Below are 26,723 nucleotides of genomic sequence, written 5' to 3'. Positions count from 1 at the left end.
TTTGAAATATTTTAATGTTTTAATATTTTAGTATTTTAATAATGCAAGTTTGAAAAAAAATAGTTTGTGTTGATGAATTTTAGTTGTAATTGTTAAATTCCTTTCACTTTAAAAACAATCTGGTAACAAACGTCATATTAGTCATAAAGCAACTAAAAAAAACTACACAAAAAAAAGATGAATTAAGATATCAAGGGATTGTCTAGAAAGATCTCTGTTAATATGTCTTTCATTATAAAATTTTCAAAATTAACAAGCGTTGTTAATTCATTAAAGTCAATCATAAAAATAAAAAATGTTTTTCAAAAATTTAAACAAGATTTAAAGTTTAAGAATAAAAAAAACCACCAAAATATTTAAATTACAATGAATAAAAACATTAAAATAAATAAACAAAAAATTATATGTGAATAAATAGAATGAATAACTTTAACTGAATAATTATTTTCAAGATTTTTCCGAAACACTTGCTCCGGAATTTTCTCAGAAAAACATGTGCTTATTCCCAGAACCATAGCTAAATTCAGAATGAAACAACTCACATGGAAAACTATAATTAGAGTTAAGGTTAGTTAGCTGAGAAATAAAACTCGCGTTCATTTACAAATTCTATACAGAACATAGAAGTTGCATTATTTTACAAAATCTAAAACCATAATATTGAACGTCTTCAATCGCCGACCATGCGAGACAATATTGTGCACTTTTTTGATTACCTTTCTGCAACTATAGTCTACGACTTCGTTTAAAATCGGCTGCCACTCCTTTAAATTTAAATTCATCAGCCCACTTCTTGCAATTAAAAATGAAATTGCGCAACACTTTAACCTTTTTTTTATCTTATTAAAATTTCTGTCGAGGTCAAGATTTTTTAAACGAAAAAAGTTTCATATTTCGCATATTAGCTTGATTTTAATGCATTTGAACAGCATCTTTAAACATGAGGTTGTAATTTTCTTGTTATTTATGATATTTTTTGCTTATCTATGTTTTTATATCTTAAGAAAGGTATGATTTTATTTATAAGAAGCAAATTTATAATAGGTGAAAGTAAGTTTGAAGATATTTACAGACTTAAAAATATATTAGAAAACAAAGATCAATATAAGATTATTTATTTATCATTTATATTCGTAAAAAGATGGTATTTTACTACTCGCATTAGAAAAAAATTTCTCATGAGAACAGCACTTTTGAAGTTGCATAAAAACCAACATTTTTGGTTTGCAACTTTAACTAAATTATAACCATAACTCAACAGTACACAAAGTTTTAGCAAATAGTTAAAGACTGAAAATTAAAAACTTAGAAATTATTTTTAAATTTGATTTTAAAATCATATTGTAACTCAAAATAGTTAGGAAAATATATATAATTAAAAAAATGGAGATGATGATGGTGAAGATAATGAAACATCTTCCCATTCCGCAAATATACTGACCTGATTTGGCAAAGTCATCAGGAAGCAAACTCACATGTCGAGCATTAACTGCTTTGTTTTATTTATTTTTGAGTAAAATAAGATTTTTTTTTTACTTTAAAATTTAAGCAGAAAAATGACGTCATCGAATCGTTTTCAACAAATTTGTAAAAACATTTTAGTTAATGTTTAATTCTTTTCTTGGTTTTTCGTGTCTGGATTTTTCGGTTCTAAACATTTCAGCTCTAGTTTTTCTAATTTACAACTGTCATATTAAGACTGTAATGCAAGAAATCATAATTCTGATACCTAAAATTTTCGATTAAATCAATAAAATAAACGTTTTTTTTGAAAAGTTTGTCTTTTAAAATTTCTGTCTTTTTGATTTTTTTTTGTGTTTCGCTTGACACGCAATGCTTAGCATGACACGCAGCGTTTAGTATAACACGCAGTGTTTCTCATGACTTGCAATGCATTGATTCGTTCTCTACCGCAAACATTAAATAAAAGGCTTTTTTCTAATTTGACATTTGAATTAACTTTGATGCTCATACAGTGTTTCATTCCGAATGTTTCCGACAACCACACCTTATATTAACCTTCATTCAGTTGTCTTAAATTTGGTAAATACAATCATTAATATGATGAATTATTTTAGAAGAGCAACCAGTGAAGAATTCTAAAGCTTTTTAATTGATTTTAAGACCATTTTTGAAAACATTTTACCATAATATTTTAGGCTTTTTGCGTTTTTGGGTGTGTACGACCTACTTCTTTATTTTTGGTCTTTTAATTATTGTTTACATTTACATTTTTAAAATTTTTGCATTTGGCACCTTAGAAAACATCTGCCGAATATGCTGGAATGCTACACTAGCTGGATTTAATGGTTTAACATATTGTTCGACAAGTCCAAGTTTAATGTGAAGGGGGGGGGGGGGGGGTAGTAAAATCTTCTTAACAGGTATCAGAAGTTGTGCTTTTGAATTAGTGAGACCTCGTACTAAGTCATCAAGTTCTAGATGATAAGAGAATTATTTGGCCCGCTGAAATCATAGTCATCACTGAGTTCATCCGGTGTGTCTTCTTAAGAATGGTATGCAGTCACTTCTTCAGATTGAAGTGGAGTAGGAACAGGCAAGTTATCACTGTGTGGAACTGGTTCAATAGATGTTGGTATTCTTGGATAAACTAGAGCCACCTCCTTCGGCTTTTTATAAATTGAAATGTCAACTATGCAGAAATAACAGCCTAAGTGATGGTTTATTGGTTCTCTCAATATTCTTGGAATCCCAAAGGGCATTAACTTTTGGATTCCACGTAGCCATCCTTCAATAGTTGATTTGCAGCTCCCACAACCGAGGTACCCACAATTTGTTCTGATCTCCTATAGCCACGCCAAAACAAGCATAATAAGCAATGAACAATTTTGTACTACTGACAGCCTTATGTTTAGTTTGTGTTGGACTAATATAGTAACCACAAACATAACAGAATAAATCATGACAAAGCTTGCAGGATCTACTAAAAATCTTAATGATAGAGCAAAACCAATGGTACCACTGAAATCAGCATACCAAAATTATGTAAGAAACATCAAAAAATTAGCATAAACAAAAATGTTGTAACAGTGTTATTTTATCCAATTAAAAATGCCAACCTTTAAAACGAATTTTGACACTAAGCTAGAAATTGGAGAGTTAGGCTAGAATTACACTGAGCAGAAACTTATTCCAATCTGGAATGAGAACTTTAAAATAAATAGGGACACTGGGTGAGAAACTCGAGAACTAGACTAAAATTATACCGAAGAATTATCTAATCCACTTTAAAACGATAAGTGACACAAGGCAAGGAGTCAGAGTTTAAGGCTAGAAATAACTCGAGCAGAAACTTAATCAAATGTCAATTATTATTATTAATATTATTAGTATTTTTATATATATAAAGTTGTTGAATCTGGTATATAAGAAAATAAAGTTTTTAGGAATAATATTTATGACTTCAGTTGATCAAGAGTATATAGTCAACTGTAATTTATAAGTATAGTAAATGTTTAAATCAAATATGTATATTGGTATTCAGTAAAAGTTCACGTACTTTAGTCTGCGTAGAATAGGAAGGCAAATAAACTGAAAGTGATCAAAGTTTAATGCGACGCTTTTGCTGCAAACCGCATTTTCTACTGATTTTTTTTTGCGAGTTATTGAATTTTTGTTCTCTATATCGGTAACCTCAGAGTTTTATTCTGTTGGTGTTTCTGTTGGTATTCTAGACAGACGAGCTTAGATGATTAGGTAAAATGCGATGATAGGCTGCATAACGATCTTCATCCATAAATTTTTTTCATCTACGAGAGTCTTTAAGTTTCTCATCTGCGTGAGTCTTTAATTAGCTCTTCAGCTTCATTAGCTCTTCTCTTAAGTTTCTCATCTGCGTGAGTCTTTAATTTGCTTTGGACATTTGTCCGAAAATATTTTTAATACTCCTAATCTTAAGATTTTTTTATTTCTTCCCTGTGGCATTCACTGCTTGATCTTGACCAATGTATGCAAGTACAAAAGAAAAAATGTTTTACAAGTACTAATCGTATCAAAAATGCAAGAAATTGATATTTGGGGTGTTGAAAAGTTTGAATTTGCCCTAGTTTACTACTTTGAAGTATCCTTATACAGTTGCTGGCAGCTTTTTACAATAGTTATCGTAATCAAAGCTCAATTAAAAAAAATTGATATATCAAAGGAATTCATAAATTACATACAACAACTTGTCTGTTTTGACTTTGGAAGAAAATATCATGAGTGTTTTTATATCGTAACCAAACGAATCATCGAGTAGATGTATCTATTACTTTAAACTTTTTAACAGTTTCTGCGCCTGAGATTTAAAACCTATAACTAAATAAATGGTCAAAGTCTGTTCAACTAATAAACAAGTGTTTTTAGTTAAACAGACTTAAAAACAGGTTTAACTAATAATTGAAGCCAAGCATGCTTTTCCTTTCATCTTTTTAAAACGTTAAGTATGGGAAATTCTTTTATGAAAAACAAAGTTTCGTTTCTGATTTCGCTTTTCTTGAAAAAAGAAAAAAAAAACCCTGAGGTTCCATTCAGCAAATTCAACAATGTTAATCCAACACAGCATGACGTCATTATCTCTCAATTGTCATTTATTTAATGATCGTAATTAATATTCCACTTACAGAATAACGTGGATATTTTCGAGACATTTTGAACGCGATTGCAGTTCTCATGAACGGGTCTTGTTATTTTTTTACTGTAATGTTACTGATTTGCCATTTAAAAGATTATTGTAGAGTTAAGCGAAGAGCTTCATTTGAATACAGACATTAATCACTCATTTTTTAATCTTTCTGAAGGTTATTTTCATTGCTATGGAAATGGCAAGTATTATTGATTGATTTTATACGAAATCTGTCAACATAAATAATTAGGGTTAAAAAAACTTGATTTGAAAACAACCGAAAAATTCTCGAAACAAAGCGCAAGTTGATTTTCTTTAAAACTCAACCGTTTTTTTTTTACAAAAACAAATTTTAAAACTGTCGTCCTCTTTCAAGAGAAAAAAAATGTCCACCGTTCGAAGCTTTTTAAAAATTCGCCAGAATTTTGTTTTTCGATTTTCCAAATTTCTTTCTTTCTTTCTTTAACTAACAACAAAAAAAACTTTCCGTTCTCGAAAAGTTATCGGATTTCATCTTAAAAACTCGAATATTTTTTTCATAACTTTTACCATTGACAACAACAACAACAAAAAAACAACCTATTTCTTTTATATTTCAATTATTAGATTGTTACATCAAATTGTTATACCATCATATTTTCGTGATTTTTTGAAGTATTTAAAAAAACCCCTTTGAGTTTTAATAAACAACAAATATTCGCAACAAAAACTCCAAATAAAAGTGAAAATTTATCTTTTTTTTTTTTCCACGTTTTGTTTAAAAAGAAAATTTCTTTTTTTTCTTCTTTTTTTCTTTTTTAATTACTTAATATTTCATTTCATAAAAAATTCTTGCATTATTTATACATTTCATAAATATTTAAACAATCGAAAGTATTTCGTATCACTTCAACTTTTTCAACTCTTCGATGTTATAAAAACTTTCTTGTATGACATATACTTTTTACATATTTACATTTGTATTTATTTTTTATTTAACATATTAAACAATTTTTCGTGTTACTTCCTTTTAACTCTTCGATGTTATTAAAATCTTTTCCACGGTACCAGATCGTAAACTCCTTAAAATTCAAACCACTTTCAAGCCATTTACAAATGTCATCGATGAAGTTCGTGTCTTCGTGAAGGTGAAGAAACAATTTTTCAGTAGCGAGTTGAATCCACGGGAGGACGTAACTTTTGAACTCGTTCTTTGATACGAATGTTTTACTGAAATCTATCCGCGCCACTTCAATCTTATGGTTCGGTGTCCATCCATTGATCTTCACAGGATGTTCTAACCAGACATTACGAACGTTGGTCGAACATAACTTAAGAAGCTTTTTCTCATCCTCAGATAAAATCTTTTTACAAACACGTAAATCATGCAACTTGCATTCTGCGTCAAAAAATTTCTTCACAAAATACTCCTCATGTGATACTTCGTGAGCAGTATTTCCATCGTCTATAAAAATCCTCCAGTCTCGTTTATCGAATAACCTCTTCAAGTCCTCTGTAATCGACGCCTGCGCTTCAAAGAAGCATTCCATGAACATCTTGCGCTTTTCATCTTCTGAAGGATAATAGCATATTGATATTATTGTTAATATTTATTTATTTGAAACAACTCAAGAAAATCAGCTTTTAAAAATTTGAAAACACAACATCGTGTTTAATAAATGTAAAACAGATATATTACTTTCTATATAGAAGAGATTAAAACAATCCAAAGGATCACAAATCAGTGCAAAAATTAATTTTTTACTTCTTAAATATTTGTTAAACAAATAATTAATATACGAAATACAGAATTGAAATACTTTTTTAAAACAAGTCGTACACTATTTTCAAACTTAGGTTGTGCTTCAACCAATAGAAATACGAATAACAAATAAGCCAATTAGAAGCCTGTTCAAAAGCATCAAAAATCGCGTTATTTGATTTTAAAGTCGCGTGAGATTTTTGATGCAAAGTAATTTAATTTGAAACTGAGATAAGAAAAATTTCGCTTTCTATTTCTTTGTTGGACAAACGAAAAATATTATAAAATAAACGAAAGGATGTCAATTTAACCCTTACTGCATAATGATGAAAATATCCTTCATAATAAATAGTGAATAAATAAAATGTATCGAAACAAATGTACTGCAATTTTTTTGTTACTGGCAACTTTAATACAGATGGTTGCGTGAAAAGAAACATACCTGTCAAAAGAAATAAAATGTCTCATTAACTAAAGCACATGATTTCTCGAATATAATTTTATAAGTAAACTGAAGATTTTTTAAAATCAAAATTCATGAGTGGAAATAAGGTTTGTTACAATGCTTCTATTATTTTCTGTACCATTTGTTTCGAATACTGTAAAAATTATTCTCAAAACCATGTGACAGAAATTTGCATCACTATGCAGTGGCTTCACTTCTGATGAATGACGAAAATATTTTTATACTTAATCCGTAGGGAAGCAACAAATCTCAAGAACTTTTATAACAATACAATAATAGTAATAATAATAATAATAATAATAATAATAATAATAATAATAATAATAATAATAATAATAATAATAATAATAATAATAATAATAATAATAATAATAATAATAATAATAAAATAATAATAATAATAATAATAATAACAATAATAATAATAATAATAATAATAACGATAAAAATAATAATAATAATAATAATAATAATAATAATAATAATAATAATAATAATAATAATAGTAATAATAATAATAATAATAACAATAATAATAAAAGAAGAAGAAGAAGAAGAAGAAGAGGAAAAAAGAGAATTATTATTATTCTTATTATTACTTCTATTATTCTTACTATTACTCTTGCAACTTTACAATTACTCTTAAAATGTTACAATTATTATTATTATTTATTTTATTACTGTTATTACTACTTCTATTATTATCGTTACTATTGTTGTGAAAATTGATAAATCATTAGGTACATCAAAAAAATGAGCTGGTGAGACAAGCAAATCCATTAAAATATCTCCAATGTCTTATTACCAAGTGATTGATGCTTTCTTAAATATCTAGAAAATAGTTAAGAATATATTATTTCAACTTTGTGAATTAACACTGAAAAAAATTTTCAGCTTGGCATAAAATAAATTTTTTTTTTTTTCACTTTATACAACTTTATATAAGGAGATTAAAATAGGTAAAATCTAATTACCTGAAATTTAATTAAAAAAAAAAAAATATCTTTATATAATTTACTTGATATATGACACTATGATATTTTAATTCTTGATCTTCATTTATTCACCGGTAAAAGTTGACTTCTTAGTTAATTTAACATTATGTAACTTTGTTAAATTGAAGGGAAAAACATAAACATAATAAGTTTGATGTGTAATAATGGTGTGTAATATCTGTAATATAAATCTAATTACGGGTATTACATACCTTTATTCACGTAATATAAGTAGAAGAGAGAAGAAAAAAGGTAATATGCCATTATTTAAAAATTTTACATAATATTTCCATTTTTGTTTTAGTTTCAATTTTGTTCAATTTTGTTTCAATTTTGTTCAATTATTTGCTTAAAAGAACTTTGAAACAAACTGCAGGTCTGTTATTTTAAAATGCTTCAATCTTTAAACTCAAAAAAACTGTTTAACTCCTTTGAAGAAAAATAAGTTAGATGATTAATTAGATAAAAAAATTGTATAAAAGAACTTTTTCAAATCTGCAATTGCCATTTATAAAATAGTATCCTCGATTGCCTTTTAAAATATTTTGTTAAACATTTAAAATGTTTAAAAGCTTAATAATTCTTTACTAAAGATTGCAATAAACTAAACTAACTAGTTTAATCAAATATGAAAAAGTATGAAATCAGTTCCTAGAAAATGTTTAGGATGTTCTTCCAGAAATATTGAGCTGCAGAGAGAAAAAAAAGTATTTACAGATTTTACTTGAAACATAATAATTAATAACATTTAATTTTGAAGTATTTAAATAGAAAAAAACAACTGAAAAATAAAATGCATAAAACTTTTTTAAATACATTTTCTCCTACGCTTATTTTATGCTGTATGAGAAACATCTTTTAAATATTGAATGAATCATCCTTCTTTAAAACGTTGTTTGGCCTAATTTTATTCTATTGTATATATTAAAGATTACAAGTTTTTGGTGGCCATCATTCTTTTGCTTGTTTTTTTTAGCTGATTGATATTTTTAACTTAAAAAAGTCAGTCAACATATTTAAAAGTAATATTAAAGAATTCATTAACTTGAATAGTGAAAATTAAAAACACAAATTAAACAAAAACATTCTTACCTGTAAGGTTTTTTGTCATATTTATCTTTGATATCTGTTACTCAAGTCAATGAGATTTTTAGTATTACTTAAATATGTTGACTGCCTTTGTTAAGTTAAACTTTCAATCAACTGAGAAAAAAACAAATTCTATTAAACATAACAAGAAATCTCAAGGTAAAAAAGTTTTTGTTTAATTTATGCTCTCAAATTGAGAGATGATTTTTTTGAGTAAGCACAATAACAGTATATTAATATCCAAGTGTCAGGTTTTGTTTGTTTGTTTGTTTGTATGTATGTATGTATGTATGTATGTATGTATGTATGTATGTATGTATGTATGTATGTATGTATGCATGCATGCATGCATGCATGCATGCATGCATGCATGCATGCATGCATGAATGTATGTATGTATGTATGTATGTATGTATGTATGTATGTATGTATGTATGTATGTATGTATGTATGTATGTATGTATGTATGTATGTATGTATGTATGTATGTATGTATGTATGTATGTATGTATGTATGTATGTATGTATGTATGTATGTATGTATGTATGTATGTATGTATGTATGTATGTATGAATGTATGCTAGGGCATCTCTAAAAGATTTGCTAAATTTTCAAACATTTATGCAGATATAAATTGACAAGAAATGGGTGGTTGTGTAGTGTAGAGGTCTAGAAGACTCAAATGTTTTTAACATACAAAGCTATTTTTTTAAATTATATTAAACAAAGTAGCCGCAAAAAATATATTTTTGACACCATGTTTACAACATAACAGCTAAAATAAATCGTTCTTAATAATCGTTCTTAATCGTTCTAATACTTATTCTCAAAAAGTAATAAAGGTTTAAAAAAAACAGCAGAAAATGTAACAAAAAATTTTTATTTTTATAATTAAGGGGACAGAAAACTAGAACTCATTAAAACTATGATAAACTAATAATGAAAGCACAAACTAAGTGTAATATTTCTTTAAAATTTTAAATGAACTTACTAAGTACAGCATTAAGGAATGAATTCCTTTCTTCATTCGAATTCTTCATGTTAGCAAGTAATCTTGCAAAACATTTTTCATTTTCATTTGCTAGTCCGCAGATCATAGGCAAACAGCTTCGCAACTTTTTGTTACTTATAATCTCCTCAGGACTCAAACAAATGTGTGCATGAATCGAAACACAAAACTCCATTAAAGTGAAGTGAGCAAACTGATATTGATAACCAAGTTGTGATTCAATTTTTTCAATGAAACCCAGAAGTTCATTTTCAACTTTATCCAAGTCATTGAGAATACCTTTCATTTCATCTTGGGAGAAAATAATTTTACCTTGATTGAACAACTCCCATGCAACTTTACAAACTCTTAAAACATGTTTCTTGTTACTCTCATTTCGCATCATACTATAAACTGTTTCATTGGTTTTACAAATGTGTTTTTGAAAAAAGTATAAAAAAATAGAGCAATACAATTCAGTCATAGTGTTGAAAGAGTAAGAACCACTTGCAGCAATAATTGCACACATTGCAGATAAATAAAATGGAACAGATGCCATGGCTTTAGCATAGTAAGACTCTTTAAGAACACTTTTAATGGTTTCTTTTTTGTTGTCAAATTTTTCAATAAACTCATCTATTCCCTTGTTATTTAAACCCATTATTTGAATGTTTAACTTATCTGTACATTCTGTTAATTTATCTTTATATTGTGATAAAGCTCCAACTCTTCCAGCAACAACACATTTGTGTTTTTCAATATTTAATACTTTTAATAATGCATTAACAATAGGTTTTTTGCTTGGTTTAAATAAATCATAATTTATTAAGTCATCTAAGGAAGCAAACTCATCCAACCCATCTACCACAAATAGAATAGAAAAATGCTCACAAACATCACACTCTTGAAAAATATCTTTGTAGAAAACCTTTAACAGTTCATTTGTATTACTGATATTTTGATGCTGATTTAACTTTCTACATTCAAGGTAAATAACAAGATCAAATTTGTTCCATAAAATACCTCTGACCCATTCAAGTAAGCACTTTCTGAGCAAACAAGTTTTTCCTATACCAGCAATACCAGATATCAAGATTAAAGATAGTTCCTTTGAAAACACTTCCTTAAACCCTATAGGCTGATAGGTCAATTGTTTCTTAATATATAAATCTCTGTCATCAATACTAAAAGTATCTATTTCCACTTCATCTCCATCAACTACAGTCAATTCAATGAACTTATTCAAGAGTTCAACTTTAGTTGGATTTTTTGCTGGGTGCACAATTTGATCCATATTTCCATAAGTTTTCAGATAAAACTTTTTCAGTGCTTCACGCATTTCTGAAAGAACATAAAAAATACTTTATCTTAGGTTTCTAAAAAATTGAATGCAAAATTGCAAATCAAATCAAAATTTAAATTACTATGAAATAGAACATCAAAAAGTAAATTACAACTAAAAATATTTTTGATATTTCTTTTTTTTAAGGATTTTTATAAAGAACTCTTTAAAACTCTTTTCTGAAAGAACAAAAACACAACTTTATTTCAGGTTTCTACAAACCTAAATCCAAAATATTTCAAATCAAATAAGCTGAACAAACACTTGTGCATGACTCTGTTATCATGTCAAAGCTCAAGAGATATTTTAAAATAGATTCCCAATAAAAGTTTTTAAATATTATTTTAAAAAATATTTACCAACATGTTGTAGCTTATATTTCTTCTTTTCTAAAAAGTTTGCTTTAAACATTTTTGCATTTGTCTTGTAAATAACACACCTTTCTGTTTCTATTAAATCCTATTTCTATTAAATTCTATGAAATGCTCATTGCTGATATGATCTCCATTTAAAGTCCATTTTTATTATGATTTTGAAACAGTTTTATAATCATAAAAATAATTCTTAATTTACTTGATAAAATATTTTGTGCAATAGTAACAGAAATAATAATAACAACAATAATAATAATAACAACAATAATAATAATAACAACAATGATAATAGTAACAATAATAATAATAACAACAACAATTTCAACAACAGCAACAGCAACAACAACAACAACAACAATTATATTAATAATAAAAACAATAAAAATAGTAATTACAATAATACTAATAATGATAATAATAATGATAAAAACAATAAAAATAATAATAATAATTATAATAATAGTAATAAATTTACTTATACTTTAAGTTTAATATCTATATATGATGAGTGTCTTAATTTTTAAAAAATTACTTATAATTGCTTTTTAAAAAGCCTACCTTTTAGTAATTTTAAACAAGTGATTTTAACTAGTAGTTTTATTTAGATTTTCACAATGAATATTTTGAGAGATTCTATTCAAAAAAATAATTCACAAGGCTTCTTTTTTAATGGGAAAGTTCATCAACAAATTTTACTTATTTAAATTACTTAATATTTACTTTTTGTAATAGATAATAATATCAATATATACTATGAAAGTTATTTTAAAACTGCATTTATTTCAATTCTTTACAATGTGGATTAATTGTGAGATCAGAAACGTTAAAAAAAAAAAGTAGTGCAAAGGGGTTAAATCCATACAAAATTTTTGAAACTATTTTGAATAAATTTAACACTTATGACATTAATTGTCAGCAACTTTAAAGTTACTTCTTTCAAAAAATCTTTACAACACACATTTGTTGCTGCAGAAATAATATTTTATGCGAAACAAAGTTTCAAAAACTTCTCAAAATCAAAAACATAATAAAATGCAAACACAATTAGCAATTACTGCTTTATTGAAAATGAACTTTATATTTTTATTGATTTTTTCTTTGTACCAAAAAGTTATGTAATCAATTTATATTGATTTTTTCTTTATACCAAAAAATTGTAAAGAAAAAAAAAGAAAAAGTGAAACCATCCTTAAAAAGATGAAATCTGTTATAAGATCTAAAAAGGGAATTTTGCTGTAAAATTGAGATGAGACTAAGTTTTATTTATATTTTTTACTCTTTTTATAATTTCATTAAAAATAGAATCAAACCAATTTTTATTCTTTCTTAAAAGAAAATAATTGACTTTATTATAGTTATAATTTTTAAAGCAAACTTATCATTTTATAAATATATCTGATTTTAAGGTTTGTTTTTTTTTCTCTTCTTAAATCATAAACTCATAAAAAATATTTGAAAATCACCCAAGATGAAGATACTCAAATACAAACATTTACCAAATACAAAAAAATGATTAGGTAAAACAACTTTCAACTGCAAAATGTTTAAAAAAAACTTAAGAATAATTTTCTGTTTGTTTTTATATAAAAAACCCACAAAAACATTTTACAATGCTCTTGTTTCTATAAAATCTTTGGATGTTCCAACAGAGAAAATCTTTAGTAAAAGTCAGGTTATGCTATTTTTTAGCAAAAGATGCTAATATCTGACATTAACACACTTTCTTAATTTGTAAGGTTGGATCTCAATAAAGCCTATCACAACTCTTTTAGACTTCATGATTTTGACAGAAAAGGTAACAATTTCACAACTAGGTATTTCTCATCTTTTGAGCTTTGCTTGAGGCTTTAACAGGTGTTAAAAAGTGATATTAAAATCTTTATAAAAATTTGCCAACTTCTTTTTTATTTTGCATTATTTATTATAACTGAAAAATATTTTATTTAAAATATAATTTAACATTAATTTGCTTACCATCTTTATGCTGTTCTGCATCTGTAAAAAAGAACAAAAAATACCATAAAGTTTTTTTAACGAACACAAGAAAAATGCATGGTAGGAAAATATTTTATCTTTTATACTATTTAAAAAAAAGAACGAAAGGAGGGCTAAATGACTGTTTAAAAAAACAACTAAATAAATAAGAAACTGAATGAGTCTTTTACTCAAATGATTAGAGATTAAATAACTTTGAATAAAAATTGAAAAAAATATTTTTATAATACACAAATAAAATATTTAGGAAATGCAATCATTTACCAACTTTGATCAAAATCTAATATAAAAAGTAACCATAACAGTTATTCATGAAATATAGTAGAGGAGTTATCAATAATATCATATTTAAATAAACATTAGGGAAAAAAGGGAATCAAAAGACTAAGAAATAATAATAAAACACTATCTAACTAAATCAACAAAAAATAATAAAAACAGCCTTTTACTGAATTAGAATTAAATGTAAAGAATGTAAAATGAAGCTTTGCTGATTAAAACATATAAACAAGCAAATAAGCAAATTTGAAATTTCTCAACACAAAACCAAGTTCATAAATTTAAAAGAAGTCGCAAAAATAAAAGGAATATCTAATATCGTTTTTTTAGTTATAACGGTGCTGCAATGGATTCATCAATGATAACATCAGTTTAGTTTGTTTTGGAACCGTGGTTTTAGGTAAAAAACCAAAAAAAGTTTTCCAAAATGAATCCGACCTTGGTGAGGAAATACACAATCAGCAAAGTTTATGGTGACTTTCCAAGTTTAAAGCATAATGCTGCATAGCATTTGTCATTGTTTAAAAGATGTTGAAAATAAATACGCTCTATTTGAATAAACTATTTGAAATTTATTTGAAATAAGTGTAAATTAGCATCCAATATTAGCTCTCAGTTATGGTTTGTTCAGAGATCATCTGACCTCTCAGGTGAAAAGAAAAAAAGAAAGAGGAAAGCAGCATTATAAATTTGTTTAATGAGGAGATTAAAAAAGGGTCAGTTACAGTAGCTGATGTTAGAAAAAAAATGTCAGTGGCAGATGGTTTCAAATGATGCAAAACCGAGATAAAGAAAATTGTAAATAAAGTGATGGAATTCTCAAAAAACTTTTAGATCATGAGGCATGAAATTTGCAAAAAAAAGCATAGCTACAGCATTGATTCCATTAATCAATTGATTATATCTTCAACTACAGGAGCATTTAATTAGGTAGTCGAACTGGTTAATCAGGTTGCAGAAGTAAGAATTAAAGAAGAAGAAATTAGCATTAGCACTACTGCTAGCATTAGTTCTCCAAAGATCTATAATCTTAGACAAAAAAATGAAAATAAAAACCAAAAAATTTTAAACCTGAAGATTTATCATTGTTTAGCAATGAAGATGTTGATTTTATTGCACCTTCTCCAGAAATGGCCTTTTAAAGGATGCAGAAAAATTTTTCCGAAGATTACAGGTTTATATACAAGCACCTATCGTCTGTTATATTTTCTAATGAGCCAATTATCAAAAAAAAATTGATGTCAATTTTAACCAGGCACCCAGATTTAGAAAACCTTGTAAAAAAGTTTGGGGTTCAACTATTGATTGTTAAAATGAGAATTGACAGACAAAAGAATTTTTCTTTGTAAATGTTTTTGTTTGATTTTTTTTTTCCTTTAAACTTTTTGTTTTTTTCTTTAGTTAATAGAGGAGAAATTCAGAGCGTGACGCTTGTGAAAATAGGTATTAAAAATGTATAGCTATGATCTGAGGTATTTTAGCTGCTGAACTAAATTTAAATTGCTTTTTTGGTTTGGTTTCGAAAAGGAGGCAAAGTGCATCTTATTGCAGTTGATGACCTTCTCACTGTTAATTATGATTTAAAAAAACATTCTTTTAAATCATAAACTAAAAGCCAAAGTGAATAAGGAAATGAAGTGTCAACAAATGGTGTTGAAATTATTAGAAGTCTGTTTTGAATAAATGGTGTATATAATTTTGTTTATAGCTCATGACAACTCAACTTTATTATTGGATTATAGCTTTTATAATTAAACTTTTATCTTTGTTTTTATGATATTGATTTGTCATTTTTTTGTACTGAGTACTTTTTTATTTCCACAATTGCCACCAAATGCCAGTGTATGGCTTCAGCAAGATGGTGCAACACTCTATACAAAATGTGTGACAATTGAGTTTATTGGCAACAATTCCTATATCAAATTTTTTCTAAATATGTTGAGTTAAGAAGGCCATTACAATTGCCTGATTTGAACAAAAGCAATTGAAACAAACAAAGAACGAAACAATGGAAGCGATTCAAACTTCTTCATTTTCTTTCATTTATTTGTGCCAAATGTCAAGGAAACGTTATTAAAGCTGATATGTTGTAAACATGGTGTCAAAGATATATTTTTTTGCAGCTACTTTGTTTAACATTATTTCAAAAAATAGCTTCACATGTTAAAAATGTTTGAGTCTTCTAGACCTATGCACTACACAACCACCCATCTCTTTTCAATTTATATCTGCATAAACGTTTGAAAATTTAGCAAATTTTTTGGAGATGCCCTAGCATTACACCAATTTTTTGAGCCTTAAAGGTTAACATTCAACCACAAAATCAAGCATTTAGCATAAAAAACATTTAATGTCTTGCAACAAAATCTACTACTTATTTAGAAGCTTCAAACTTTTTGCATATAAAAAACAGAAGATAATAAAGTGTTAGAGAAAAAAAAAACAACTCAAAATCTTACATTTCCATTGCACTGTTAGAAAATTTTAGGGTGTATCATTGATGAAAACACCTGAAAAAATCCTTTTGAGGGGTGATAGTACATACCAATGTGATATCATTCCAAGTATTTTTAAAATCCAGGATTGGCATCAAATTTGCATTTCAATGTTTTCCTATAATAGTCATAATTAATACCCATATTCTTGATTGAAAAACTTTAAAGAACATTGTTTTTTTCTGTATTTCATTCAAAAATTATACATTTTGCAAAAATAGCAAAGCAACACATGAATAAAAGAGGCTTCTAAAGACTGGTTTCAGAAAATAAATTAAAAATAAGCTTCTATTCTACTCTACCAAATTTTTTCTTCTTTCTGTTTGGAATGCCATTACACTAACTAAACATCCTTACTGTTAAAGTCAAATGCTTTCCATATTCTAGGTGAGTTGTCTGCCTCTTGAACCATTGACAGTGAGGCTTAAAATTTGAATGAAGTGCTTCTGTGGCTTGTTCACTGTAATGGCCAAGACCTTTATGATTCTGAGAGATAAACTGAGACACATGGAAGAATACAGCATGAACTTTGGTGTGATGGTTGCAGGAAGATCATGGTATGAACTTCTGAAGTTTCCAATGTGTTCTTGGTAATTTTTATCAAGCTGCATTCCAAAACAAGCCACGACCACCTTTTCAAACTTTCTGAACGTATCAATGAATGGAAATGCTGCAAATGCAGCTGCGGCTTCAGCCTTTTCCTGAAGAATGTCTACATTTTTCAACAGCTTTTGGCAGTGGTTTCCTTGAAAATGTCCACCATGGAAGGGCTGCAGAGGGATGTTTAATGCCTCAGGCCAAGTCTTTCATTCTGGCCAAATGTTGGCCAAGTTTTTGTAGAGATGGTTGACAACACCAAGAAGCAAGTGAAGCTCCATGGGTGGGAGGACAACTTTCATGTCGCAAAACAAAGTGAATTGAGTTTGACTGTGTCAGTTTCAAAAGGTTTTGTATGTTTTCATATGTTTTCAGAGATAGCAATTAAAAGCTGTTTTTTTACTCCAGAGTCTTTGAAGGAAGAGCTGCAAAGCTTTGGTGATTTTAAGACTTGACTTGTTAGTTCTGGAGTTGTCTCTAGAACACCCAGACTCATCTTAAGAAAGTCTCCACCCCCATCAATTCAAATCTTAACAAGAGGCTGATCAGAAACATTTCTTACAGATAACACAAACTGCAGTAGGCTGGCAACATCCTTGCAATGAACAACTTCTCTGATTGTATCACAATTGGAAAATTTCACTTTTGAAACAGTGAAGTAGTCATTGAGCAACTTTCCTTGTTCTGAAAATTTTTTAGCAAAGTAAGGCTCAACAACTCTTTGAGGGCTGATAAAGTTTAGTGTTGAAGCAAGGTATTTCATGCGATTGTTGGATAACCCTGTATTAAGCTGAACTTTCACCAAGCTTTCAGCAGGAAGTGGTTCCTTGAAAAGTTGAGTTGGTGCTGGTGAATGTTTTGTCAGTCTGCTTATCAGAAAGGGTGTCAGTGATTGGTCACTTTTTGACATGCAAAGAATGCAAACATAGTTTCGGCACTCAGTGTGAGATTTTGCTTTATTTGGCATTTCAAAACTTTAGTTTCTTCACTTAAATTTTTTTCAAAATAACTAAAAACACAAAAAATTCAAGTTTAACCGTCACAGAAAACAATAACAATTTTGACAAATTTTAAGCTGTAGGGCTGTGGCAAATAACAAAAAAACACTCAATTTTTATCAAGTGGAATTTTAATGCTTATCTGTTTCAAAATAAACCTTAAGAAATGCAGTATTTGGTTGTTTAATTCATTTTTTTTCAAGCATTGATGATTTCATTTTTTTCTGTTTTAAGCAAATATTTAAATGCAAATTTCTCTCACGGACGCCAATCCTGGATTTTAAAAATACTTGGAATGATATCACATTGGTATGTACTATCACCCCTCAAAAGGATTTTTTCAGGTGTTTTCATCAATGATACACCCTAAAATTTTCTAACAGTGATTGCTTATGCTGGATTTTTAGTTTGGTAACACAAGGGCTCATTTGGAACTGTAGTAGAAGTAGTAGTAGTAGTAGTAGTAGTAGTAGTAGTAGTAGTAGTAGTAGTAGTAGTAGTAGTAGTAGTAGTAAAATATAATTTTAACATAAATTAACTTACAAATCTTCTGCTTCTCTGCATCTGAAAAAAAAAAAAAGATAGTTATAACAGTTATTTGTGGAGCTCACATAAAGAACAACAAAATCTGTAAGAAATGTTACAAACGCACATATAGAGGCTATATCTTGGTGCAAATCATTCCTTCCCATAGCTTTCAGAGATTTCTGTATGTAAGTTATGTAATCATTTGGGTGGAGTTCAACAAGCTTTGTTAAAAATCTTTCCACTTTAGACTTATCTCCTCCTGTCACATCATGATCTATTTGGTTAACAATAGCATCTACTTTATCACAACATTTAGTAAGACGTGCAAATTTTTTCCAATCTTTCAATTTCTCAATTATAATATTTTTTACTTTTGCATCTGCATCTAAATAGAAACAGCTTAAAATTTGCAACTAAATAAAGTAATAATGTAGCTTATCAATTTTTAGACATTTAAAAATTTAATTACTGAAAGATGCAATTGCCACAAGACATAATTAGTTGCAGTGCTTATATAATTTTTGATGTTAATGAAGCATTCATGTTAGTGGAGCTCTAACAATTACAACAAATAAATTGACTCATTTAAAAATTCCCAACATTTCTTTATGTTTTACTTTTTAATGCAGAAAATTTTTTCTCTTTATTAATATACTACAAAAAACAAGTTAGATACATTTGCAAGGTGTGGTCCTGAAAATGTAAGTGGTACACTCATTTTTCATTTAGAACCCTTTCATCTGATCAAAAGTAATTACATAATTAAATTAGTTAATGAAAAACTCTAACTTCTAATTATGTATAATTTGTTAATACCAGCATGCAAAAATTTACATTGAACTTGACGATATTTCAATGGATGTTACTCTATTATTATTATCTTAATATTCTTCCTATCATTATCTTAATACTTCAATGGATGTTATTTATTAATATTATCTAATAAATAATAATGAGATTTAAATTTTTGTACTTACTTTAAAATAATTAAATAAATACTTTAGGGCTAATGCCTTGATTGTTGGTTGGTTAGACTTAGCCTTTCCCAAATGGTACCACTTTGCTGAAAGTTTAAATGGTACTTTACTGGATTAAGTTAGTAACGACTCTTGGAAAGCTGCTTCATTTCCTAGCACTTTCACTCTTTTTTTGTTTGTTGAACTTCCTTGTAACATTTTGGATAAAGACTTTCTAGATGATTAAAAAAAGATAATGTGGTTGAAGGTGTAAGTTAGTTATAGTCTAACAAATTGAACATTTGGCCTTTTTTACATCTTTTTCATTCTTATATTTGAATTTTTTCCAAGTTGGGCTCCTGTCTGTCATTGTAAAAAAATGTCTATAGTTGCTTAGAAATCCTGAAAAAGTATAATAATTTTTTAATTGACATCATCCAACAGTTTAAAATAAAGCCAACAGTTGTTTACAGGGTTTTAATTTTACTTTTTAAGCCTTCATCACAACAACCCTTTTGTCCACTACAATAATGCATTTATATTTTTATCAGAAAAAAAGGCTGCCAAAATTTGCTAGAGTGACCAATGTCTTATAGTGAGAAACTGCCAACAAAATTTGCTAGAGTGACCAATGTCTTATAGTGAGAAACTGCCAACAAAATTTGCTAGAGTGACCAATGTCTTATAGTGAGAAACTGCCGACAAAAAATACAAATGCACAACTTTAGAGCTACATAACAGTTGTAAACTTGGTTATCTTGACTGCAAAACTATTGAGTTTTGTCGAATTTGTCTAACTTTTAAAATGGAGAAAAAGTTACTCAACCTAAATCTTTCTATTTTTTCATTAGTATCTATATTTAAGGCAAGAAAAAAATTTATATAATGAAGATTTCTAGACAAGTGAAAATCCAAGAAAAATGATTTTCACTCTTTCATTAGATGTTGTATTTTTAGAGCCCTTTTTATGGTTAACTTTGTTAAAAACAATTTGTTTGTTTTAACAGAACAATCCTAAATAAGTTGTTGTTTACTTATTGTACTTTTATATGGAAGTTTTTTCTGCACCCTCTATATAAACTAATAACTTTTTCTTTGTCAATACTTCTTATTTTTAATTCTCGGTTTAAATCACAATTTTTTCATATTTTATTTTTTTAGATAGAGTAATAATAATTATTCAAAAAATTATTTTGGTTTTAAAAATTTACTGTATCTATATTTCATAAAGTTACTTTACTTACCTTCAGACTGTATGACTATGCAAAACTTGTATGTTATTTTCAAACTGTAATTTATACATACATTTTTGTAACAAGAAATTATGTGTTTTATATAAATACTTTATTTGCACTGATTTATAAATAATGCATTATAGTTTTGATTTGCTGACACTAATTTTATGATGTTTTATAATGAGATTAGTTTTTCTAACATAAATAAAAGAATAATAAGAAAAAATATAAGAAATAAAATAATAATTTTATCACAATTTGTTTTTACAACACCTTATAAAATGTAACTTTCTATGGAAACAATAAATATTTATTTGTCTTTGATCCTAACTTAAACAAAAGTAAGCAAGGCTGTTGGTTTAAAAGTCATCACCAAAAAACTTAACCTCTATGAATATTGACCCCTGGAAGTAATTCATTTATGAAAAATTAAGTTTATTTTCCAGAGGGGTTAATGACATAATTTTCTTGATTTTTGGATATTGTGTTTCAAATAAAAAAGTTTTAAATGAGTTTCAAGACAATTAAATTAAGTTACTTAGCACATGTTTAACACCTCAGGGGCACAGTGGCAATTTGATCGAGGTGCTAAACTTGAAGAGGCACCAATTGACCAATCACAATTTTTTTTTTTTTTTTTTTTTTATAATAAATAAAAAACATTTCAATGACTGACAATCTGAAATGTGCTTTAGTATTTGGAATAAAAATCCACAAATTGTAAAAATATCACAAAATAAACATTCAATTAGATTATAGATGGTATTAAAATATGATGGTTCAAATCCATCTGCAGTAGGTTTTTCTAAACATCTTTGTAAACAAATATCATAAAAAGAAATGTAAAAACAAGCAACATTACATTTGAGTTGATTGCATTGGTCTCAATTTGTTAGTGAAAATCATGAAATAATAACGAAATTGTTGTGAACTTTACAAACTGAATTTATTTTAACATTTTATTTGCAAAAATACAATTGAATTTCTAGTTATTATTCTTCTGAAAATCTTTGACTCTTTGAAACCCAACTCTCAACTCTAAATCTCCATTGCAGGTTGAAATTACTAGAGCAGAAACTATCATCTGAAACTAAAACATCTGATACTGTCATGGCACTAATGATAGAAAAATTGGAGTCAGATTGCAGAAGGATTTTATTCAAATAATTTTAAATTTAATTCAATAATACTTAGGTAAAATTTAACAACTTTGGTAACAGTTTTTTGTATTACAGTAGCAGAAATGGCCACCACACTTTCATCAATAAAAGTTATATTAGGAGTCTTTGTGAAGTTGTACATTAGGCTATGCTTGGTTTAATATCTTTTCCTCCACCTACATTTTTAAGAATATTGGAATAGTTAAAAAATATTTTAATTTCATACCGTATGCCTACTTTTGGCCTACTTTTGTTGGTGTACATAAAGCAGTAAAGTATATATAAAAACATAAAATAATTGAAGAAAAATTTCATTTTGTTTGTTTTAATTGCAATAATTATGCAAAATCTAGTACAAATACTTTAGTCAAAACTCAAAGTAAATTTTCAAGTTATATTTAACTTAAGTAACATTAAAAACTGTTTGAAATACTTTTAAAATTAAGTAAACAACTTACATAAATTTTTAATAATAAAATATTTCATAACTTAAAACATTTTGTAGGTAAAAAAATAATAAAAATAATTGTAAAAAATACAAAATAGTGAAAGCAGAAAATCTAAAACAAATTTTCTAGATAAACAAATATATATCATAGCCTCATGATTCAAAGAACTTGCTGGTGATTTGTTAGGGTCAGAACATTCTTTAGATTATTATCAGTTTTTTGGAGATCAAAAATCCTTTGTTTTACAGTTCTTTTAACTGAAGTATTTCCCATTAAACCTAGGTGGCAAAAGAATGTTCTAAGTTTTGAAATATTTAATGTACAATATAATTCAATAAAAAATCTAAAAATATAGCAAGCTCATGTCTTGTCTTTGGACCAGGAAAGAAATGATACTGATATTGTTACTATATTTAGAGTTAACTTTAAAGAGAGAGAGAGAGAGAGAGAGAGAGAGAGAGAGAGAGAGAGAGAGAGAGAGAGAGAGAGAGAGAGAGCTATTACCACATAAAGTGAGTTTGAAATGTTGTATTGTTTCTTTAAAAAGTCACCAATAAAAACTAATTTTATTAAAACCTATATTGAATAAGTGGGAGAGCAAAAACTTTTAAGTTTTAGGACTAACATAGCAATACTGCAATGAACTATTATTTTAAAAACAGAATGGCTTTTTTTTTAAATCTAATAATTCCCTTCAGATTAACTTTTTAACTAAAGAAAGGATGATAGCTTGAATGGATTTAATTAATATTTGGATTGACATCTTAGATTTAGAATTAGATTTTTGTAGGAAAAAAATCCGAAGAAAAAATTTTTTTTGGCTTGACTTTTATCAAAGTTGTATAAACAATAACTTAAAATTCTTAGTATTAATATTTTAGCTAGAACACAAAGAAAACATTAATTATGTGTTAAACTTGCAAATTAATTAAACAATTTTAATAAATTTTTGTTAAATGCATTTCATCATTTAGAGTTAAGTAACAATTTTAGGAAAGAAATATTTAAGAAATCAATAACTTTGTAATCAAAATTCAGTTAAAAAAATAATGTTTGAAACTGTCATGTATGATTTTGAAGGATTTAATCAAAGGTTTTCTTGTCCTAAACATTCTTCTTTTATTTTCTTTTTTTTTTTTTAAGAGTAACAAATTATAATTGAATTATGATATTTAATTTTAAAAATTGTAAAAATCATTAAGGCTTTTGAAAATCCTGATATTAAAACTATTTTTCTGTTACATATTTTACATAAAATTTTATGACATAAATGAATATTTAATGTCCAAGTTTCACATATTTGCAGATACACACATACTGTATAAATAAACACATATATACACATGCTTGCATATACAAGCATACAAAATATTTAGCACAATATTTATTATAACAGTTCATCTCAGGTTGCGTGTATTTTAACAATGTGGCTTTCTCTAAAACTTAAACATGGTTTTGGGATTTGACAGAATTTAATTTTTAAATACTTTGATCATTTTATAGATAAATATTATAAGAAAAATTTGTTTTTCTTAACAATAAAATAAAATTCTTAAGAATTTCTCTTACTTTCATGATCCAAATAACTAGCTGATGACATAATAGTGTCAGTGACATTATCAAGTGATTTGTTACTTTCTTGGGTGTCAGCAATTAATTCATGTTCATCATCTGCCTTACCACAAAAAGAGTTACCCATTGAACCTAGTGTGCCAAAAGAAAGAATGTTTTCTAAAATATACTTAAATATATACATTTTTACATGAATTTATAGGTATCACTTAGGTAATAATGTTAAATCATTTTATAAATCTGCAAAGTACTCAAAGATTAATTTTAAGTCCTGTCTGGGGGGGGGGGGGGGGAAATAAAACAGACTATAAAGTAGAGAGCTTTCACTGAAAAGAGATATCACTAAGTCACAATGATCAACAGCAGAAACTTGTTGACAATGAAACAAGAAACATTCAGTTTAAGTTGATTAATTTTTTTTTTTATGTCGGCAGAACAAAAAGAGATGGTCACTTCCTCCTGCATTAAACTTGTAATGAAAAGGTGGGAAACTTAAGGGGAAATGAAGTTAAATGTAACAAGAAATCAATAATTTTTGGTCACTTAAAACTATTATATAATAAACTTAAAAATATTATATAACATCTGTAAATGAGTGTCATGTAAATCAACAATCATCTTACATTGCAACTATATAAGTGTTATTTCTACATAAGTAATAGAAACGAGTAGAAAGTGTTTGTTTAACAAAACTACAATAAATAAAAAAGTCTTCTTATTTAAAACAGAATTTAAAATCATCAACCATGTAACTTAGAAATGACATGTTTATAATTAATAGTTTTCATTAAAAGAAATCTTATCAAATCAAATGCAGTTTCTACCTAAATGTTTTTATCAGCAAAATAGCTGCCTACATTTATGTACTAAAACTTTTGTTGATTTGTTAATTGTCACTTGCCCTGTGGTATAGATAAATCAAGACTTTTCCCTAAAACAAAGAAAAGAAATTCTCAGTTGAAAGAGAAGAAATTCTCAGTTTCTCTGAAATTCTCTTTAAACTATATTTGTGTAAAGGACTGACTATCAGAACTAAATCTAAAAAATGGCATGGCTACTTTCTCTTGTAACAATCTATTTTTGAACAAGAAGCAAATAAAAGAGGAAAAAATATTGAATATAACAGATAAACAATCATGTTTGGTGGCATAAAATCTAGAATTATTTATATAAACATTACATAAACATTGTGTTATAAAATAACTATACTAGATTGCTACTTAAATGATAGAATATTTAATTATAACTGCTTCAAAAAAAGATTTCAATGAATGATAAAAAAAACTTTCTTTCTAACACCAAATTAAAAGGAACTTTGAAAGACATGTTTAGAATGAATGGTTTTCAAGAAAAATGCTCTCAAACCTGATGCAGTTACAAACTTAAAGTTATTTTTGAGCTAATGCCTGCATGTATATCGTCTATTGACAAGTAAAACTCATTAATTGATACTGTAGCTAATTTGAGATAATCAAGTTTTATTTAGTTTACTTTATTAGCATTCCATTTATCGAGATATCAATGTGATATCTCTAGATAAAATACTACTATTTCGGATTGATTTACGCACTTAGTGACTTTTTCTTGCAATATGTTGTTAATATTTAGGCATCATAGTGTATAAATGCCTATTTCCTAAAAAACTGTACTTAATGTGTTTTACTTGTCAACCGACGTTATATGCCCTTCACAAAATATATAGTAATTGGTTTGCTAATTGTGCCTTGTCCTGTGGTATAGATAATTCAAGTCTTAAATGAAACAGTTGTCAACTAATTTATTAGTTTATCATTATAGTCATTTAATTTGTGAAAGTAAATCTCATAAAACTGATTACTTCTTGATATACCATTGCATTTATTATTATTATTATTATTTATTTACAGGAAAAATTCCATGCGAAATATATTTTTCCTTATAGAAATGCGCGATTTACTTTTAAAAGAATTATTTGTTAAAACCAGATATTTACCTTTTTGACAGATAATTATGCTCTAGGACAGAGTCTAAAGAGATGTTACATTGTACTAGCAAAAATGGTCTGTTTATATTTTGAGTAGTGATTACTCCCTGAAATTTCTGTGGTTATGTAACACTTAAGTGATAGTTTGAGTGACAGCTATATGCTCGCACTAAGCGTCTGCATAACGAATTTTTGAAACTTTCAAAAAGTTATCGAAATCCTTTCGATAAGTTATTGAAATTTTTCGATATAATCGGAACTTTTAGAGGTAAAAATATTTGAGCGTTTTTTTAACTTACGATATCTGTAATACTCGTTATGATTCAATATCTAACGATATTTTTTGATAACTTATGATAACTAGCGATATTTAAAAAAATAAAAAAGATACAAAAATTTGTCTGCAAAGTTATATTTCATTAGTTTTTTAATAAAATATTTATTAAACAACAAATGGTGTCTTTTGGCCTACCCTAGATGGCGTCCATTAGCATCAGGGCGTGACTTAACGTGTTTTTTTTGTTAAAAGAAAAAAAGTTTTAAAAAACATGCAAAATTAAATTAAAAGTTTATTAATTAAAGATCAATTAAAGTGACAAGTTTTGAAACAAGAAGCCAAATCAAGATCAATTGTTGAACCACCAGCAGCAGCCCCAGTTAATGAGTGTCTTGACCTAATTGGAGTGTGAGCAATTGGTATGCTAGTACCCAAATTGAGTTCCAGTTGCTGTTCCTTTAGCAGAAGATTTTTGAGTGCTACTTTGTTTTTTTTTAAACTCAGGTGATGCTGGTGGATCTTCAAGAACGATAAACTCTACTTCTTTTAAAGTCAAAATGTAGGTTCGAATGGCAACCTTGTCATAGTTTTGCTATTTG

The 26,723-nt window shown here is 27.2% G+C and overlaps 1 protein-coding gene across 5 annotated transcripts in view; it reads right to left on the bottom strand.

Moving 5' to 3' along the window:
• The window catches only part of LOC145192383 (uncharacterized), a 33,004-nt gene extending 6,984 nt beyond the window's left edge, over positions 1-26,020 (bottom strand). The window contains exons 1-8 of one of the 5 annotated variants that reach the window (XM_090070694.1): positions 25,857-26,020; positions 24,709-24,815; positions 23,882-24,016; positions 18,637-18,897; positions 18,528-18,548; positions 13,595-13,615; positions 9,908-11,245; positions 5,506-6,176 (exon numbers count right to left, since the gene is read on the bottom strand). In XM_090070694.1, the coding sequence (XP_089926820.1) occupies positions 5,599-6,176; positions 9,908-11,245; positions 13,595-13,615; positions 18,528-18,548; positions 18,637-18,897; positions 23,882-24,011 (2,349 nt within the window). In that variant the 5' untranslated portion in view covers positions 24,012-24,016; positions 24,709-24,815; positions 25,857-26,020 and the 3' untranslated portion in view covers positions 5,506-5,598. Of the gene's footprint in view, positions 1-5,505; positions 6,177-9,907; positions 11,246-13,594; positions 13,616-16,353; positions 16,508-16,746; positions 18,549-18,636; positions 18,898-19,489; positions 19,704-23,881; positions 24,017-24,708; positions 24,816-25,856 lie in introns of those variants that run through there. The other 4 variants (XM_090070697.1, XM_090070712.1, XM_090070696.1 and 1 more) reach the window with 4 other exon arrangements.
• Between the last annotated feature and the right edge of the window lie 703 nt (positions 26,021-26,723).

The sequence above is a fragment of the Hydra viridissima genome, unplaced genomic scaffold (assembly GCF_058129835.1).
Source record: "Hydra viridissima isolate aposymbiotic clone 2 unplaced genomic scaffold, HvirCarnegie_v1 scaffold_1, whole genome shotgun sequence".
Lineage (NCBI taxonomy): Eukaryota > Metazoa > Cnidaria > Hydrozoa > Anthoathecata > Hydridae > Hydra > Hydra viridissima.
This window is presented reverse-complemented; position numbering and strand designations above follow the sequence as displayed.